The sequence below is a fragment of the Staurois parvus genome, unplaced genomic scaffold (assembly GCF_062004578.1).
Source record: "Staurois parvus isolate SC_StPar_1 unplaced genomic scaffold, SC_StPar_1.0 ptg000682l, whole genome shotgun sequence".
NCBI classification, from domain to species: domain Eukaryota; kingdom Metazoa; phylum Chordata; class Amphibia; order Anura; family Ranidae; genus Staurois; species Staurois parvus.
This window is the reverse complement of record NW_028318478.1, coordinates 7314304-7331839: the sequence shown is the minus strand read 5'-3', so window position 1 is coordinate 7331839 and position 17536 is coordinate 7314304. Positions and strand designations below refer to the sequence as shown.

The 17536-nt window shown below is 40.8% G+C and overlaps 1 protein-coding gene across 2 annotated transcripts in view; it reads right to left on the bottom strand.

Annotated features, from left to right (window-relative positions):
- OTUD7A (OTU deubiquitinase 7A) overlaps positions 1-17536 on the bottom strand; it is a 336988-nt gene that overhangs the window by 137869 nt on the left and 181583 nt on the right. For both annotated transcript variants that reach the window (XM_089652433.1, XM_089652435.1), the window contains one exon: positions 1687-1840. In XM_089652433.1, coding sequence (XP_089508559.1) covers positions 1687-1771 — 85 coding nt within the window. In that variant the 5' untranslated portion in view covers positions 1772-1840. The remainder of the gene's footprint in view (positions 1-1686; positions 1841-17536) is intronic.

The window sequence follows — 17536 nt, the reverse complement described above, 5'->3', positions numbered from 1 at the left end:
ATTTGATGAGTGGTGTAAATTTCCTTACTCATTAGGTGTGTACACTATTGGAAGCGGAAGGCACAATTTCAACCTGGATAGTCTAACTCATGCAGTAGTCTTGCAATTTTATTTGTCTTTATTTTAGGTATCGACTGTATATAACACAATTTACACAGCTCTTTATATAGATTTTGTAAATTAACATCAGTCCCTGCCCTCAATTTACAATCTAAGGTCCCTATTTGCATATGATAGGGCCAATTTAGACAGGAGTCAATTAACCTACAAGTTGCTTAAGAGTGTATTTAAAGTGGAAACTCATAGTATTAAACTTGCCTTTTTTTTATAGCTCTCCCACTCCCTCTTACCCAAATAGTATAATTATTAAAATTTTTCCTTTTCAGAAGTTTTTTGTGCAGCAAGGCAGCACTTCCTGGTTTCCGGCTAGGCCAGGCCCTGCTGCCCCCTGGGATTGATACGTCACAGCTATTCCAAGAGGCAGTGTGTTACTAGGCTGCAGCGCATCTGCGCACATTCAGCAGATTTCTGCGCATGTGTACAAATGCTGCCATGGGGTATCGTGATGATCTGCCAGAATCTATCAAATGCTGTGCACAGGCAAAGAAATCTACTGCCCGAGCAAAGATGTGCTGCCGGTCTATGCCAGGTAATGGATGCCTGGAAGACACCAGTGAGACATACGTATGTGCACATACCAGAATTTGAAAATGGCAGTGTGGAAGAAGGGCTGGGGAGGCCATTCATTAAGCAGTTTAGTTTAAAGTGGATTTTCACCCTCCATCCCTTATTTTTTTTTTAAAAACCTCTACTTACCTGGTGGTGTGTGGAGCATATTTCAGATACCCAAACATCAGATCCAGCTTTGTCCAGCTGAGATCCTCTTCTATTCTGGCAGCACTCGCATGCTGCCATGTTTTGCTGTGATGTCATCAATAGGCTGTCAACTGTTCCGGGTTCCCGATGAGGCGCCGATAGGCCTGCCCCCCTCCTCCTTTCTTTAATGAAAGACGATGCCTCCTGGGATATGTGACGTGCATATCCAATGAGGCAAAGGGAGCACAGTCCATATCATTTGCCTAGGTGAATGATGTGCAAGGGGGAGCAGGGCCAGATTAAAAAATTTAAATAAAGAAAAAAGCTTGCTATTCATGTAGAGGACCGTAGATGGGGAAGCAGAGGGATAGTGTTTTGGAGAGTGGAGATCCACTACATACTGTATATCGTTCTTTTTTTAGCTGCTGATAATAGAAAATACTTTATACTAGCACAGACTGTTTCATTATTACCTTTAGTTGGTCTGACAGTTCATATCTGAGTTTCCACCAATGGAGTGGGTATTTATGTACTGTAAGGCAGACAGGCACTGGTGGCTGGAGAGGAAAGTGTTAAGGAAGCATACAGGCAGAACACAGAGGTAGGATTATGCTCCTTTGTTGTCCAATGAGAGGGCAGGGGAAACTAACTGCCTCAAACCTGCATCAGGAGACAGGGGTGACACCTTGCTGGCTTTGCAGCGTGACACTAGTGAGCGATCCAATACAGCAGGAAGGCGGTTTGGCAAGTAAATCAGTTCCTGTGTATGTATACCTTATGTGTATTCACAGATGTATTATTTGTTGGGAGGTTCACTTTGAAAAAAACAGCAAAATAACCACAAATGACATACAAAAAAAGTCATCTTACCTTCCAGCAAGTCCCTTGCCAGACCAGGTTCAGCCCCTGTAGACCGAACAAAGTCTGACAGGACTGAGTCCATATCCAGAGTCATGTGATCATGTAGTGACGCTGCTCGCCCAGCAGCAGCAGGACCAGAATGATGTTAGTAAATTGATTCCATCTGAAATACAGAACAAAGCAGACATGTCAGTCTTTATACCAATAAAATAATAAGGTGTCACTGAATCAAATCATCTAATTCACTAAACAGCAGTGCATTGGGGACCGACGATTTTTTCCATAATGATGTGTACATGATGTGCACATTCACAATACCAAAGAATGCATGTTTTGTACTAATCAGAAATCTTAGCACCTGCATTCTGATTACCAGGGATATCCTACTCAACCTTCTCCACTGAGGTTGGTTCACCAGAAGTGTCAGCTCACATTTGAGGTCCATTCATATTTCAGAATAAATTGTCCAGATTAGGCAGCAATCACCTATCGCCTATGGCCACATTTGGGAAATATGCCATGCATGACTTCATATACTATACAGTCATGGCCGAAATTGTTGGCACCCTTGATATTTTTCCTGAAAATCAAGTATTTCACACAAAAAAGGTATTGCATTAACACATGTTTTGCTATACACATGTTTATTCCCTTTGTATGTATTGGAACAAATATAAAACAGAGGCAGAAAAGCAAATATGACATAATGTCACACAAAACCCCAAAAATGGGCTGGACAAAAGTATTGGCACCCTTAACTTAATATTTGGTTGCACACCCTTTGGAAAACATAACTGAAATCAGTCGCTTCCTATAACCATCAATAAGCTTCTGACACCTCTCACCCGGAATTTTGGACCACTCTTCCTTTGCAAACAGCTCCAGGTCTCTCTTATTGGAAGGACACCTTTTCCCAACAGCAATTTTAAGATCTCTCCACAGGTGTTCAATGGGATTTAGATCTGGGCTCATTGCTGGCCACTTCAGAACTCTCCAGCGCTTCTTTGCCATCCATTTCTGAGTGCTTTTTGACGTATGTTTGGGGTCATTGTCCTGCTGGAAGACCCAGGATCTTGGACGCAAACCCAGCTTTCTGACACTGGGCCCTACAGTGCGACCCAAAATCCTTTGGTAATCCTCAGATTTCATGATGCCTTGCACACAGTCAAGGCACCCAGTGCCAGAGGCAGCAAAACAACCCCAAAACATCATTGAACCTCCACCATATTTTACCGTAGGTACTGTGTTTTGTTCTTTGTAGGCCTCATTCCGTTTTCGGTAAACAGTAGAATGATGTGCTTTACCGAAAAGCTCTATCTTGGTCTCATCTGTCCACAAGACGTTTTCCCAGAAGGCTTTTGGCTTACTCAAGTACATTTTGGCAAACTGTAGTCTTGCTTTTTTATGTCTCTGTGTCAGCAGTGGGGTCCTCCTGGGTCTCCTGCCATAGCGTTTCATTTCATTTAAATGTCAACGGATAGTTCGCGCTGACACTGATGCTCCCTGAGCCTGCAGGACAGCTTGAATGTCTTTGGAACATGTTTGGGGCTGCTTATCCACCATCCGGACTATTCTGCGTTGCAATCTTTCATCAATTTTCCTCATCCGTCCACGACCAGGGAGATTAGCTACAGTGCCATGGGTTGCAAACTTCTTGATAATGTTGCGCACTGTGGACAAAGGCAAATCTAGTTCTCTGGAGATGGACTTGTAACCTTGAGATTGTTGATATTTTGCCACAATTTTGGTTCTCAGGTCCTCAGACAGTTCTCGTCTCCTCTTTCTGTTGTCCATGCTTAGTGTGGCACAGACAGACACACAATGCAAAGGTTAAGTGAACGTCTCTCCTTTTTATCTGCTTTCAGGTGTGATTTCTATATTGCCCACACCTGTTACTTGCCCCAGGTGAGTTTACAGGAGCATCACATGCTTGTAACATTCTTATTTATCCGCAGTTGTGAAAGGGTGCCAATACTTTTGTCCAGCCCATTTTTGGAGGTTTGTGTGACATTATGTCGAATTTGCTTTCTTTCCTCCCTTTTTTTGTTTTGTCCCAATACACACAAAGGGAATAAACATGTGTATAGCAAAACATGTGTTAATGCAATACGTTTCGTGAGAAATACATGATTTTCAGGAAAAATATCAAGGGTGCCAACAATTTCGGCCATGACTGTATGTACAAAGTGCTAACACAATGGAAAACTAACCAGCAAGGATCCCTTAAAGTGTATTTCCACTTTTGCAGCCAAATTGGGAGAACACCTGCTTAATATTTGTTACATATTCCCATCCACCAAGCATAACTAAAAAAAAAACATTTCAATATTGCTGCTTACCATTTCAGATGCTTCATTCTGATAACTCTGAAAACACTGATAGCACTGAAAAAAATCCTGCTTTTCTTTTTGATTCTATAGTTCTTTTGTTTATGAGGGGTCAGGGAGCTGCATTTGCCATAATTAAAGTGGAGCTCCACCCAAAACGGGAAGTTCCGCTTTAATGCTTTGTCCCCTGCTCCCCATTAGGGATTGGCACATTTGGGGAGCCAATTTAACAGGTACCCGCTCCCACTTCCGCTGTGATCGCCTTTTTTTACTAAAAAGATAGATGAATACATTTTGGCCAAGATTTATGAAGAAAGATTACTTATTTTCAAAATTTTATAGGAAAAACACTTTTTTTTTCAAAATGTTTGGACTTTTTCATTTATATAGCAAAAATATAAAAATCCCAGTAGTGAATAAATACCACCAAAATAAAGTTTTATATGTCTCAAAAAATGCTAAAACATTCATATGGGTACAGTGTTGCATCACCGCGCAATTGTCATTCAAAGTGTGATAGCACTGAAAGATGAAAATTGGCCTTGACAGGAAGGGGGAGAAAGTGCCTGGACTTGAAGTGGTTAAGGATTAGTAAGGACTTTGCATATGAACTGATTTTGCACATTATATTTCACATATTTAACGTTTATATGGAGATTGTTTTGATGCTGAAAATGCATATGCAACTGGAATGTTAATATTTATATTTATTTTTTAGAATGGAATGCATAGAATATATATTTATTTTTGAGTAGAAGGTAATACATATGCACCTGACACTTTATTAGATAAATTGTAGATAGCGCTGTCTTTTCAAATATACAGGATATTAATTACATGATTGCATTTTTTCATCACTTTGATTTATGTACATTTGATATTTGAAGTTTTTTGGCACAATTATCAGTGATTAATTTTGACTGTTTTTAGGTTAGCAAATACATATACATTTTAGGGGTGATTATTTATTCACTTTTTGCTTTAATTTATAGCTGGTGAATGGATTTACTTTATACACAGTTTGAATACACTACTTGTTTGAATGTTGGGTGCAATTTAACTTCTTTACTGATTGTCTAGACTCTGTTTGGACTTTTCATTGAAGGTACATGCCTTTGCCATGTTTTCTGGTTCATGCAAGCATATCATTTCTAGCGACAAATGACATCCATATAATTTATCCAATTATGTCATACCTTGTGTTACAATTACATTTTGGAGCAGAATTTTTTTTTTATACATTAAAATTTTTTTGTTGTTTCAAAGATCCCAATAATGTGTGACAAGTGTAACAATAACATAAATCATTACAATCAGATTATTTTCCAGATACACGATTAGTCAGGAGAGAAAAAAAAAAGAGGTAAACAAGAACAATTAGATACATCTGTATAACATAGATTTCGAAATACGTCCAACTTAGGCAACTTCACACTGATCTGCCGCAAAAACGTCTAAAAAAAATGCATAGGTGTTTTTATCGCGTTTTGTAAAGGACATGTGACTTAAAACTGCACCAAAAAGGCTTCTTTCAGGTGTTTTCCATTGATTTCAATGAGAAGAGGTGTTTTTGGGGCGTTTTTTTTTTACCTCCCCAAACATGCCCCAAAGATATACATTCACATACATAGGGAAGCAGTTTTCTGGAGCTTTTCAGACACTTTTTTTAATGCAAAAATGCTTGAAAAACTCCTCAGTGTGAAGGTAGTCTTAGTGAAGTAATCTCTGACACTTACAGACCACGTGATCAAATTACCTTAGCCACTCGCTGTGAATGTGTTTAGATATTTGTTTGAAAAATGAGTCGGGGTTTTCAGATACTCAGGAATTGATGATAGTGATCTGTATTGCCTGGTCTTTGTTTTTTGTTTACTTTGAAATTTCAAATTATGTTGTTGATCCACTCTGATATCAGTGGGATTCAGGTTTATTTCCAATGCTTTGTATTACCAGATCAGTTGTTGTTATCAGAAAAGTAAGAAAACGGTCATCTTTAGGTACCTTTCAGACAGGCAGTGAATTCACCAATCCACAGTGGATTGCTTTCCAGGGGACTGTATTGCAGCGGCTGACAGGCGTTCAGGAGGTGCTACTGCTGCCTCATGACATGGGGTTTTTTTTTACTTTTTCTTTTGCTAAATACGTTTTGCGTTGTGGGACTGCGCTGCACCTGTGAGCAAAGCACTTCGTTTTCATTGATTACCATTACCAAATTTGACGGGGGGGGTAAATATCACTGCCTTTGCACTGACCACCAATACTTATTCATTCAAGTGGTTCTAAAGGCTTTTTCTACCTTCATGCATTCTATGCAGTAAGGTAAAAAACCTTCAAAGTTCAAAGTGCAGCTCCCCCCTCAGCTCCCCTTATACTTTCCTGAGCCCAATCCCAATCCAGCGATGTGCAAAAGAGCATCGGCTCTCCCAGGTCTCTGTCTCCTCATTGGCCCAGATACAACAGTGGAAGCCACTGGCTCCCGCTGCTGTCAATCACTGCCAGTGAGGAAGGGCAGAGCCATACTCTGTGTGTCTTGTGAACATACAGGATCTGGACTGAGCATGCATGCGTGCCCCCAGAAGCAAGCGGCAGGAGGGAAGGCCCAGGATCACCAGTGGGGGACCAGAGAAGAGGAGGATCAGGGCTGCTCTGTGCAGGAAAATATAACGTTTTTCTTTCCTGAATGGATTTGAAATTTCCTTTAAGAACTAAAACATTGAGGTCTTCCATAATGTGGTCTGGTTGTGCGAAATGGTGTCCCACAGGTGTGCAAAAGTCATCTTCTTTATGTTCCTTGATGGTATGTCTGTGCAAATTCATCCTTGTTTGCAACTTCTGTCCTGTTTCGCCAACATAAGATCCTTTGCTACACTTTCTGCACTGGATAAGGTACACAACATTACTGGAGGTGCATCTGTATGATCCGGAGATATTGAAGATCCCTTTTGAGTGTCTGACACTTTTTGATGGATTGATTTGGTTGCACAGTTTGCAGCGTTTTTTATTACAGGGTTTGCTTCCATTATTTGTGACCTCAAAATCAGAAGGAAGTTTTCTACTGTAAGTATCCCTGTATAGTAATATCCCTCACAAGGATGGATTAGCTGCATGTCACAGATCCTTATTATCCTCACCAAACCATAAATACACTGCTGAGGATGTTACACAGCTCATTGAATTCATACTTACACACAACTACTTTGCCTTCAATAAAGACATCTATCTTCAATGTATGGGTACTGCGATGGGAAGTAAAATGGCACTCCATTATGCCAATTTATTTATGGCTGACCTGGAGGAAAAATTCCTGAACAGCATGGAACATAAACCATACATATACTATCGCTATATTGATGATATTTTCATCATATGGACAGAAGGTGAAGAAAACCTAAAACAATTTTACTCATTGATCAACACTTTTCATCCATCAATCAAACTAAAAATGGAATACTCAAACACACACGTCAGCTTCCTAAACACCACAGTATATATCAGGGATGATACGCTTCACACATCAATATACAGGAAACGCACTGACAGATGCAACTACCTCCACATTTCTAGCTTCCACCCCCAACACACAAAACGTGCCATTATACACAGTCAGGCCATTAGATACCACCGAATATGTTCTGACCCAAGAGACAGAGATAAACATCTCGGGACACTAGCAGACGCCTTCCATAAGAAAGATTACAAGGACAAAACTATCAACACCTGCATAAACACAGCCTTGAGAATCCGAAGAGAAAATCTACTTCAGTACAAAGAGAAAAAAACAAACAACCGTGTACCTCTAGTAACCACATACAACCCAGCACTAGAAGGAATAAAAAAAATAATCAAAGATTTACAACCCATCATAACAGAGGATGGAACTCTGAAAGAAATATTCCAGCAACCCCCAATACTGGCCTTCAGACAACCCCCCAACCTCAGAAATAAACTAATCAGTAGGAAACTTCCTTCTGATTATGAGGTCACAAATAATGGAAGCAAACCCTGCAATAAAAAACGCTGCAAACTGTGCAACCAAATCAATCCATCAAAAAGTGTCAGACACTCAAAAGGGATCTTCAATATCTCCGGATCATACAGCTGCACCTCCAGTAATGTTGTGTACCTTATCCAGTGCAGAAAGTGTAGCAAAGGATCTTATGTTGGCAAAACAGGACAGAAGTTGCAAACAAGGATGAATTTGCACAGACATACCATCAAGGAACATAAAGAAGATGGCTTTTGCACACCTGTGGGACACCATTTCGCACAACCAGACCACATTATGGAAGACCTCAATGTTTTAGTTCTTAAAGGAAATTTCAAATCCATTCAGGAAAGAAAAACTTTTGAACTAAGAATGATAATTCTATTTGACACAAGAGATAAGGGCCTTAATTTGGACATGGAATTCCTCAATCATTATCCAACATTTTTATGACTCCCTCTGTGAGTGTTGTTCTCCCCTTCCCCAGTCTTTGCTTTTGCTTTGCTGTGTCTTATCTCTAGGCTAACCCTAGGCTTGTGTCTCTTTTTGCTTTTTTTTTTTTTCTCATCCCCCACATCTCTTCTAACATTCTGCTAAAACTTTGTAATAGTACTGCTCGGACCTTGAAGAAGGGGACATACCCCGAAAGCTTGTCCTCAAAATTGTATGTTAGTGCAAATAAAAAAAGTATCACGTCAGTACTCAATTGTTTTTGTCGCAAGTGCACTAATACGGCTACAATCACCTCAAGCAAACTGATATTTTATAACTGCTTTCACTATATGTGTTCAATCTTTGTTTTATAAGTATACAATTAAAATGTATGCTCAGAGCACTGAGGCTTAGCTAAAATGTCAGCACTGTAGTAACTTCCCACTTTACGTCCAATAATAATAATAATAATGAGTAAGTCTGATGAGTCATTGTATGTGTAAATTGCAGCTTGAGCTACAGAGCTCTGTACACAGCATGTTTTTTTCATCAAAGGAGCAAAAATAACCTGTATTAATATGAAAAGGAACTGAGAGCTCAGCCTGCAGGCTAAAGAATGCTAAATATCAATATGCAATATTTTCTTGACTATAACAAACGCAAAACACTATATTCTAGCCCTGACGATTATAAACAAATAAAACAAAACAAATTAAAGCACTACACATTTTAATAGTTACTAGTTAATAGTTGATTAAAAGTATCATCCATGTACAAACAGCGAATTACCTCCAACTCTAAGGCTTTCTACCCTCACCTAACCTTCAAACTCATATTTCTTCCCAGTATGTAATTTGGAACTTCTTTTTACTAGAAACATAAATTCCTTAGGAAATTCATCCAAATCAAGTAAGTCACTTTCCTGAGTTCCTCCATGAGTTGATTTAAAGTAGAAAAGGACACATCCAAAAACCCAATTTATGATGACAACTGATGGATGCATTTTAGCAAACTGTTTCCTTTGACAGTCTGAGAAGAAATGTGGACCTTTGAAGGGCACATGGTTGATCTGAGTTTCACCAACCACATTAGGCTTTTGTTTTTAACAAAATGATATTGATACTTTTTAGGAGGCCTCAATAACAGCACTCAAGTAGTACTTCGCGCTATAGACAAGCTTAGTGGTATGTCAATATTTCCCAATAAACCACTGCTGTCACCATTAAAATAATCAATAATTAAATAAACTTAATCAGAAATGTAAGGTGAAAATAAAAAAATACAAAACCGATAAAAAAAGTCCACCATATGTGTAATGTCGATCAATAATATGAAAGGTATGCATTTCTGGTAAGCCCAAGTCTGTGGGGAGTGGTGTTCACTGCAGTCACGTGGTGGGAACTACAGTTGTGACCAAAATTATTCAACCCCCAATGCTGTAAAGGGGTTTAGGGACTATAGTGTACATTTGGAATTGTATTCAGAATCAAATCCTACAAGGACGTTGTAACTACCCAAATGCAACTAAAATGACATCAATTGTTTATGTAATACAGTAGTAAATGGTTCTTATGTGGTTTCTTCATTGCCACAATTATTCAACCCCTTAAAGACTACCACTCTGAAGAACAGAGGTTCATACAGGTGCTTTCCATCAGGTATTGAAAACACCTGTGGATGTCACCGAGCAGCAATCAAGCATAATAAGCACCAATTAGGCAGCTTTAAAATGACTGTGATACTCAGCTCCTTCTAGACATTTACTGGTGTGGTTACAAACATGGTGAAGGCAAGAGAATGGTCCAGGAAGACAAGAGAAGAGGTGATTTCTCTTCACAGGAAGGGCAATGGCTATAAGAAGATTGCAAAGATGTTAAACATACCAAGAGACACCTTAGGAAGCATCATTCGCAAATTCAAGGCAAAGGGCACTGTTGAAACGCTACCTGGTCGTGGCAGAAAGAAGATGCTGACTTCGACTGCTGTGCGCTACCTGAAGCGTAGAGTGGAGAGAAGTCCCCGTGTGACTGCTGAGGAACTGAGAAAAGATTTGTCAGATGTGGGTACAGAAGTTTCAGCCCAGACAATAAGACGCACACTGCGTAATGAAGGCCTCCGTGCCAGAACTCCCAGGCGTACCCCCTTGCTGTCTCCAAAGAATAAGAAGAGTCGACTGCAGTATGCCAAAAGCCATGTGGACAAACCACAAAAGTTGTGGGATAGTGTTCTGTGGACTGATGAAACAAAATTAGAACTGTTTGGGCCCATGGATCAACGCTATGTTTGGAGGAGGAAGAACAAGGCCTATGATGAAAAGAACACCTTGCCTACTGTGAAGCATGGTGGAGGGTCAATCATGCTTTGGGGCTGTTTTGCTTCTGCAGGTACAGGGAAGCTTCAGCGTGTGCAAGGTACCATGAATTCTCTTCAGTACCAGGAGATATTGGATGGAAACGTGATGCAGTCCGTCACACACCTGAGGCTTGGGAGACGTTGGACCTTTCAACAGGACAATGATCCCAAGCATACCTCCAAGTCCACTAGAGCATGGTTGCAGAGGAAAGGCTGGAACATTTTGGAGTGGCCATCGCAGTCACCAGACTTAAATCCGATTGAGAACCTCTGGTGGGACTTAAAGAAAGCAGTTGCAGTGCGCAAGCCTAAGAATGTGACTGAACTGGAGGCCTTTGCCCATGAAGAATGGGCGAAGATACCCGTAGATCGCTGCAAGACACTTGTGTCAAGCTATGCTTCACGTTTAAAAGCTGTTATAACTGTAAAAGGATGCTGTACTAAGTACTAAGATTGAATGTCACTTGGGGGTTGAATAAAACTGATAATGCTGTGAGCACAGAAAAGACATTTGTGGTTATTTCATTATAACTGTTATGTTATATTTGTCTGACCTACAAGTGCCTCTTTAATGTAAATGTAAGCAAGATGACTGAATGATCAAAAGCAATGTCAAACTGGCCAAAACACTCAATTTCAGTGGGGGTTGAATAATTTTGGTCACAACTGTATCAAGAGGAATGGTGATATATAATGTTCCCACTGTGAAACTGAAGAATTACACTTTGGATCGATTTGATCATACATATTTATTTTTTGGACTTAACAGTTTATTTTTTGGTGGGATAAAGTGCCATGCATATTAAGTATATGTAATGGTGTGTATACCATTACTTGTACTACTCGCCTGCCCCCTCTGCCAATCATAGAACTTGTCTTTCTACACTCCATGATGCATCGAATTATGTGAATGGGTGCAGAAGATGCTGTCATTCAACTCTTTCGCCATTCATGGAACACTGATGCATCATAGTGTAGTAAGATGAGTTCTATGAATGGCGGAGGTGAGAAGAGGGGGTGGGTGAGCAGCGTAACATTTCATAGTTACATATAGTTAGTCTGGCTGAAAAAAGACAAAAGTCTATCCAGTTCAACCATTAAAAAAAAAAAGTTATAATCCTATACCCACAGTTGATCCAGAGGAAGGCAAAAAAAACCCAGCAAAGCATGATCCAATTTGCTCCTGCAGGCAAAAAAAATCCTTCCTGATCCCAGAGGCAATTGAATATTCCCTGGATCAACTTTACCTATAAATGTTAGTATGTTTTTGATTAGAAGTTACTACTGGTAATACAATGCTCACCAACAGGGGCGGACTGACAACTCAAGGGGCCCCCGGGCAATAGGGGATCATGGGGCCCGTGTCCTTGCCCAAACTCAAAAAAGCCTATGAAAAAGGTACCAGGGCATCTCATGGGGCCCCCTACTGACCCCGAGCCCTCGGGCGGTGCCTGAGTTTCCAAATGGTCAGTCCGCCCCTGCTCACCAATACACACAACTAATGTTTAGTGGTACTGTATCCAAGAAAAAAAATATTACTAATTAAAATATATTTAAAACGCAAAAAAAAATTCTAGGTTCCATGCAAACCAGTTCAATGTCTACGTATATCAATAACTAAAGCCAGGGCTGAAGCAGAGCAAAAATAAAAACTAAAACACAAGGAACATGTAATGCAAATAAAATAAGCAAGTACAATCCAAACAGAGTAGTTTATCAATGGAAAAGCAAATCGAGGCCGGCTGCCAAGAAGCTGCTAAGTGTGTCTTTCAAAAAAAAAGGACATTTTAACATGAAATGATCTGAAAGGAGTCTTGGGAAGTCTGGTTTCCTTTGCTGAATAGCCGATCTCTATTAGAAGGGAAAATACACAGTGTGCCAATGGTTAGTGCTTACCGTGGGCTGCCTGTACCATGCTGCTTCTGCTCAGAAGAGCAACAAATGCTGCTCTGTGTGACAATGACTCATTGGCAACTAACAGAAAAGCTGAAGGGAGCTCAGATATAGCGGCTCATATGCAAATACACACTTGTTTTTCAGCATTACTCGGAAATTGTGATTCTCGACAGTTCGACTTAACGTATTAGCAGTCAAGCTTCATTGTATCTGAAGGGGGTTTAATTACTGAGAAAGTGCTGTCCACACTTGCGGTGAATGTAGTGCTTACAGGAAGGGGTGGACACAAAGGATTTGCAATTATTTTGGTAATTTGACATTCGGTGTTAGCATTGTGGAACAAGTTCCGTCTCAATGTGTTCTAATTGGGAGAATGGTTTTATTTAGATGTATTCGTTCCAGGCATCGGTTTATAGTAGAGATTGGGTGAACAGCTGTCAGCATACAAATCATTGATATCAATGAAAAACACAATACTAAATGCTGGATAGACCTTGGAAGCGGCATGATCTATTGTTGTATCTGGCATTCAGGTGAGGACCTCAACAGTTCATATCTTCAGAGCTGTTCGAGCTACATGCCACTGAATTCACTAAGCAGGTACGGCAGCCAAGGGCACTGGAGGACAAATACCAGCCAAGGTGAAGCTATGACCTTTACATGGCTATGATTCCCAACAGTTGTACCCCATTCAAAGAATAACAGATTATATTCCTACACCATAAACTGCATGAATCTTTCAAATGAAAGAAAAGCAGAAGCCACACTGTATCTACTGACAGAAAGAATGCTATTTCCAGTATTCAGTGCAGTGAAATTTAAAGCTGAACTCCAAGCATGGATATGTTATACATAGTTACAGTGGTCCAGCTTAGACCAATGTAATTATGTATATACCATATTTGGCCGATGTCCCAGAAAGCTGAAAATCACTGAAGTTGACACCGCTGCTCCAGTCATCCGGTGCCGCGCTGAGCGGCTGCCCTACTGCATTCTGAACACGAACTGTTCTCTGACTGGCCGAGATGAAAATGGTGAGGTTACAGCCCCTCCTCTCCACCTCGTCCAAACAGAACACTTTGCTTTTATTCAGAAAATGCTAATTATTGAATGAATGGCCCTGTGCCTATGTTTAGAATGCAGCAGAGCAGCCGCTCAGTGTACAATATAGAAGCAAGTGGAGATCACTGCAGTAGCGGTGTTGACATCAGTGATCTTCAGCTTCCAGGGGCATTGGCCAGGTATAGTATATACATTGTTACATTGGTCCAAGCTGGGCCAATGTAACATATGAATAAAATATCCATACCTGGAATTCATCTTTACAGCTAAACTCCAGGAAAGTTGAAAATTAATTGCTCGTTTAGGCTCGTTTAGGCCCCTTTTACATGAAGGGTCTGATCAGGTCTGCCTGCCAGTTTTACAGGCGGGCATGATCGGACCCTTCATTCACCCCTATAGAATTGTGTCTATTTACACCCAACTACCTCCAATCTGATCTGGTCAGCTAAGAAAAAAATCCATCTAGAAAGATTGGATCAGAGAGCAGGCGGGTGCAAATAGACAGTCCAATTACACCCAGCCGTCTATAAAGCAGAGTGGGCTCTGTCTGTGTCCACTCTGCATAAACTGAGCAGACATGTACTTGTCATCTACCTGTTCTTTTCTGATCAGCAGGGGATCAGGGGACAGATCCCCTGTTGATCAAATCTGTCTGCCCCATGTGAAAGGGGCCTTAGTTCTAGGTGGCATGGGTAAAATTTACCTACCTATTTTTCCTCTCCTCTGCTAGACTAGTCCCCACAGCCTCTTGCCCTGTTTAAGGTCTTGACATCATCAAGACTGATGCACAGTCCTTCATTGGACCTGCGAATGTTGAGGGACAGTCCACTGCCAGACCATAGGAAAGTGCTGTCTGCCTGGGGAGCAGAAGATCAGATAAGTAAGCTTTGCAGTCTGGTTGATGCCCCACTGCAAAGAAGAATTTTCAGATTTCCTGGACTTCAGCTTAAAAGTGTACACATAATTTAAACTCAATAGCGATTGCCATTTCCTTGAGTTGATGCAAATTTAAATCCAAGAACAAAAATATTAATATTTTGCAGCGTATCATTATTCAGACCTGGTGGCTGCATACGTTTTGTTTTTCTCATGCTTTTTTCTTTATTTGTACCTGGTGATCCTGCAAGGAACAAGTCTCCAGCCCTAGGGTGACAACGCTAATTCAAGATACTGTATCCATGGAGTACAACTGGTGTCACCCTAGGATAGAACTACACAACACATCTTCCATTCTCTATAACACAATGGGGAGACATTCTGTAGTCCATACAGACTGATGGGTACAATGCAATCTTATCAGTTAGCATAGGAAGTTATCAGCTCACAATCTTTCATGCAGGATTAATTGGTATTTTTTTGTACTTAGAAAGCTTTGAAAAAGCATGATTGTTAATAGAGGATAACACCTCCTGCCGGACTCCAGTCCTCTTCCTCTAATGCATTTCATCCCATAAGGGACTTTTCATAAATGCATGCCTCTATGAACAAAGTTTTTTAAATTGCCAAGAAAGAATACAGCGTTGTGCACCTACTTCATATATCTACTCAATTTCAGGAAGCAGAAAGTTCCCACTTGGTCTGAGCACCCATGAACAGCTGTCACAGTCAAGGGTCAGGCTTGGAAAGCAGAAGCTATAGCAGTAGAGAGACTCCCACCAACCAGCAGGATAGGTATACAAGCAGGTCTCCCTGGCAGATGATGTGGGCTCACCTGAAATGTGTGGTCTAAGTACTAACTGGTATTCCCCAGCGCTCCTGATGGTGGAGATGCATCACAGCCCTCAGGATTGCCCCACCAGGAGGTGAGCAAGCCAGGTTCCAGTAGCGTAGTCAGTAAACAAACTAAAGGTCGGTAACAAGTGGTTGCAGGTTGGGATCAAGCAGAAGCATAGTCAAGGAATAAGACAAAGGACGCTAATGAGTGGTAGGGAAGATATGGACGGCAGCGGGAATGACACTAGCGAAAGATTGGCCGGAGAGAGAACAATAATCTGGCAAAACAGGAGGTTTAAAGGCATGGCTTAAATAGGAAGTTCATGGGAAGAGCAAAGAAAAAACAGGTACAAGGCAAGATTGTCAAACAGATCAGACAGGGAGTTGTCCAGCATTCCAGGTGGTTCAGCAAGAAGAGTTACTACCAGAAAAAGCAGAGCTCCCCTCTTTCAGATCCAGGCCCTGACACCAGCAACAAGAACCAATAGGTCTGCCTGGAGCAATACCACTTTGGATAATCAGCCTAGCTTCCCTGGGATCCAACTATGTTTCTACAAATGTCCAAGCTGAACATTGGCTTAACTGGGTACCTCAACAATCTACGTATAATACATAGAAGTATGGCCCAAGCCTGAAATCACATCCATGGTCTAGAGTCCGCAGGGACCCCGACAATAATGTTGATATCTGCCCAGATGCCTGGCCGGCAGCTGGCTCAGCTGCTCAGTGTGCTGCTGATAGCCTGAGCCAGCTGCTCCTGGCCCCTCTACAGTCCAGCACTCCAGTGAGCACTAAAAGGGCAGAGCAAAAAGAGGTGACTGCCAATCAATGCTCAAAGCGGACCTGATAACTGAGCGATTAGCAGTCTTTGATATTGCTCAGTTCTTGGTGTAGATGTAGCGGGGGAACAGATGCAGCAATGGATCAAAAATGAAGACATTTGGGTGAGCATGATTCTTTGTTTGTTTTTTAATTCCCGGACTTCTTTTTTTAAAAAGATACTATATATAATAACTACAATAATAATATAATTAAAGTAAAACATTAAAGCTTATGGTTACCAAAAGCAAAGAGTCAGAAAAAAATCCCTTAATTGGTCTTAATTAAAATAAACTGCAATTTGATTTATTGCTATGGGCTAACCTGGCCATAGACTAGTGGATTTGTAGAAATATTGTCATGAACATGAAAATTCTCATCAGCACACTCAATGATCTGACTAATGTCATTCCAATATTTTTTTTTAAATGTGCTTTTAACATTATATTTTGAAGTAAATGGATTTTCCGGAACGAAAACCCCATTCACGGTTAGAAATGTGCTCTGCCACTGCCCGACCCACCCCTCCCTGTGACAGCAGCATGGTGAGAAGTTCCCCGTACAAGCTGTCACTTTCTAAAAACAGTGCGGCCCTGCGGGGCTCCAAGTTGTGCCAGCACACAAATAAGATGACAGGTCTGCAGGAGACCTGCATGGCATCAGCGATCTGCTGATCACTGGTGCAATGCTTTCCAGGCTCCTGAAACTGACAAAAAAATATAAATGCACATGCATTTATTATTTATTGTCAAAAGGTGAACTTATCCTTTAAGCAGCAGAATGGAGGGGATGACTAAGCAGTCACTGATTATCCTTGATCCCGTTAATGAAGGAATGGGTGAGAAAAGTAGTAAATTGCTTCTGCACCAGACTGCTCCATGCTGTAAACCTCCATTGAGACTCTTTCCTCTGGAGGGGTCTGAATATGTGCCTGAAAATAGTCGGATCATCTCTTCTCCTGTTGTTAGCATCCACCTGATTTTGCACCCACTGCAGTCTTGCCTACACACACTGGAGTGTCAGAGAGATGATGCACATGTAATAAAAGGCTGCAGAAGCACCAGCGAGAGCCTGAAGCATCAGAATGCCGAGGATTTCTAAAACTCAGATTGACAAATTATACAATGGATTTACTGACTTTAGTGCACTTGATATATTGCTTTCAAAGTGATACTAAACACACTCTGTTTCATTTACATTATCCCTTCTCTTTCTGTATATGGATGATGGCACTGTAATTATTTTAATTAAAAAAAAAATCATCCTTTTTTCC